The following is a 3,070-nucleotide window of genomic DNA, read 5'->3' on the forward strand; positions in this document are numbered from 1 at the left end:
AGGCGCCCGGCGCTCTGCTCCGCGCGGGCCCGGCCGCCCCGCGGGCATTGGCTCAGTCCGCGCGGGGAGCGCAGCCTGGCGCCCCGCCGCAGCGCTCATGATCAGCGACTTCCTGAAGCCCTGACTCCCCAGGTGAGCAGCCCGGCTCCGAGAGGAACTTTGAGGGTGTGGAGTGGGGAAGAGGTGAATGATGGCCAGGGGATGAGTCCTTGAAGCCGGGGAAATGGAGCCACGCTTGGCTCCACATCCTCCCCGTACACAGACACCCAGGTTCCTCCCCAAAATCCTTTTTCCAGGGATCTCTGTGGCCTTCAGGGCCCGGGGACTCCGCGACCTCGGAAACTTCTCTTTTCAGCACCGCGGACAGCGACTCCTCCGCCTAGTTTAGGCGAATGCCTAACCCCTCGGCCAGAGCCCAGGCGGGACTCGCCAAGGCTGATACCCCTAGCTCGGTGCAAACGGGTGCGTGTGCAATTACAGGCACACTTGTGTGTGTACGGGACTGATCTGTGTACATGCATGTTATCTGTGTACACATCTGTCTAAAAACTTACATCTATCTGTGCGGGCATTTGTGTGCATTTCACTCACGCTCGCTCAGTCACTCAACAGGTATTTATTAATTTTAGGTTCTCAATCACTGCTTCCTCGCTTTGCTCTTGGGGTCCTGGGGTGGGATGAGCAATATGAGCCGGGCACCTGCGCCCGAGGAAGTTCCCTGGAGGCTTGAACCACACACCTGACGCTTGCTCTCCCTTTTCCACCCAGGGTGCAGGGACAGGCCGCGATGAACGCGAGCGCCTCCTCGCTCAACGAGTCCCAGGTGGTGGCAGTGACCGCCGAGGGAGCGGCGGCGGCGGCCACAGCGGCAGGGGCGCGGGAAAGCGGTGAATGGGGGCCCCCTGCAGCGGCTGCGCTGGGGGGCGGCGGGGCGGCTAACGCGTCCCTGGAGCTGTCTTCTCAGCTGCCGGCCGGGCCGCCGGAGATGCTGCTGTCGGCGGTGAATCCTTGGGACGTGCTCCTGTGCGTGTCGGGGACGGTAATCGCAGGCGAAAATGCGCTGGTAGTGGCGCTAATCGCGTCCACCCCGGCGCTGCGCACACCCATGTTCGTGCTGGTGGGCAGCCTGGCCACCGCCGACCTGCTGGCGGGCTGCGGCCTCATCCTTCACTTCGTGTTCCAGTACGTGGTGCCCTCAGAGACGGTGAGCCTGCTCACGGTGGGCTTCCTTGTAGCCTCCTTCGCCGCCTCGGTCAGCAGCCTGCTGGCGATCACGGTGGACCGCTACCTGTCTCTCTACAACGCGCTCACCTACTACTCGCGCCGGACCCTGTTGGGCGTGCACCTCCTGCTCGCCGCCACCTGGACGGTGTCCCTAGGCCTCGGGTTGCTGCCAGTGCTGGGCTGGAACTGCCTAGCAGAGCGCGCCACCTGCAGCGTGGTGCGCCCGTTGACACGCAGCCACGTGGCGCTGCTCTCCGCCGCTTTCTTTGCGGTCTTTGGTATCATGCTGCACCTGTACGTGCGCATCTGCCAGGTGGTCTGGCGCCACGCACACCAGATCGCGCTGCAGCAGCACTGCCTGGCGCCTCCCCACCTCGCGGCCACCAGAAAGGGTGTGGGTACGCTGGCTGTGGTGCTGGGCACTTTTGGCGCCAGTTGGCTGCCCTTCGCCATCTACTGCGTGGTAGGCAGCCGCGAGGACCCAGCAGTCTATACCTACGCCACCCTGCTGCCGGCCACCTACAACTCCATGATCAATCCTATCATCTATGCCTTCCGCAACCAGGAGATTCAGCGCGCCCTGTGGCTCCTGTTCTGTGGCTGTTTCCAGTCCAAAGTGCCCTTCCGTTCTAGGTCCCCCAGCGAGGTCTGAAGGCTCCCTCCGTCCTCTCAGTAACACCACACCCACAAAAGCCAGCCTTTAGTGAGCTTCTCGGTGCCTGCTGATGAACTCTGAGATCCCAGTAGTGTGATTCTGATTTTGGAAGGAAAGAAAGAGTAAATATAAGTACATCAATCTCACGAAAGACAAAGAGGCTCTTTGGCACTTTACATATACAGTGTATACATGTGTACATATATATACAAATATTTGTATCTTCTGGAGGTGTTCAGGATGTGGGATTTCCTGTTCTGTGAAAAAACTAACAAAGATGTGGTTGTATACTCAAATCGTACATCACATTTGTCAAGTGAAGACATTCCAATACTGCTTAATTATAGCACTTTATTTTTAGCTGCTGAACTGCCAAAACAGTGTTGCCATTTTCAGGGGTGGGGAAGAAGAGTCAAAGGTGTATTTTTGTTGTATGTGATAGTATATTTTGCTGCACATGCATCAGTAAATTACAACATATTTTGTACACAAATAAACACATAATAAAAATGTAATTTGGGTCATGTGACTGCTGGATTACTATTTAAGAGCTGGAATATTAGGACATTTACTTTAAAAGTTTATTATGTACCATCTCCCTCCTATGAAATCTTAATGTAGGAAACCATATATATTTGCACATTGTTCATAAATTGTCACTGAAATACAGATTTGAGGTGGGGGGCAGGGAGGGAGTAAGATAGTCACCTAACAGTATTCATAGGACACTAAAGGGTTATTGGTGTTATCTGTGCAAATTAATCTACTCCTTGGTTTCTGGGTTCGGAAGACAAAGTCCAGAGGATGTCCGAAACCATTCCTTCCTCTTACCACATGTGCACTTATGAGTTCTGAAACCACAACCTTTAGTTGTAGCTTTTTCAGTCAGGAAAGAATTTTAAATGTTTAAAATTCGTATTGACTGAGTATATTTTTGCTGGCCAGTTCTCGTAGCAAAATGCACAGCCTTATAAAATAAATTCTTCAAAGACAGGATTCCAAGATACACTGTGTTCACGAGGTAAGTGAAGATATGCCCAGCAGCTCCTTCTGAGGTGCTCGTATCTTCAAAACACAAGGCGTTATGACTCCCAAAGACAAAACATTCCCATTCCACCAATGGATCTGAGTCATAGTTAAATAGTTCCCCTCCTCCCCTTCTTACAGGATGATGTGAGGAGAAATAATATA

General features: G+C 53.7%; 1 protein-coding gene across 1 annotated transcript; it reads left to right on the forward strand.

The window, feature by feature from the left end:
- The first annotated feature begins 787 nt into the window (after nucleotides 1-787).
- On the forward strand, nucleotides 788-1,876 carry GPR6 (G protein-coupled receptor 6). The gene has a single exon (XM_008706250.2). It carries the CDS (start codon nucleotides 788-790, stop codon nucleotides 1,874-1,876), a length of 1,089 nt encoding a protein of 362 aa, XP_008704472.2.
- The last annotated feature ends 1,194 nt before the right edge of the window (nucleotides 1,877-3,070 follow it).

The sequence above is a fragment of the Ursus maritimus genome, unplaced genomic scaffold (assembly GCF_017311325.1).
Source record: "Ursus maritimus isolate PB19 unplaced genomic scaffold, ASM1731132v1 scaffold_13, whole genome shotgun sequence".
Taxonomy (NCBI): Eukaryota; Metazoa; Chordata; class Mammalia; order Carnivora; family Ursidae; genus Ursus; species Ursus maritimus.

Coding starts and splice junctions, on each gene's coding strand:
- GPR6 (XM_008706250.2), top strand. CDS start 788: ATGAACGCGAGCGCCTCCTCGCTCAACGAGTCCCAGGTGGTGGCAGTG.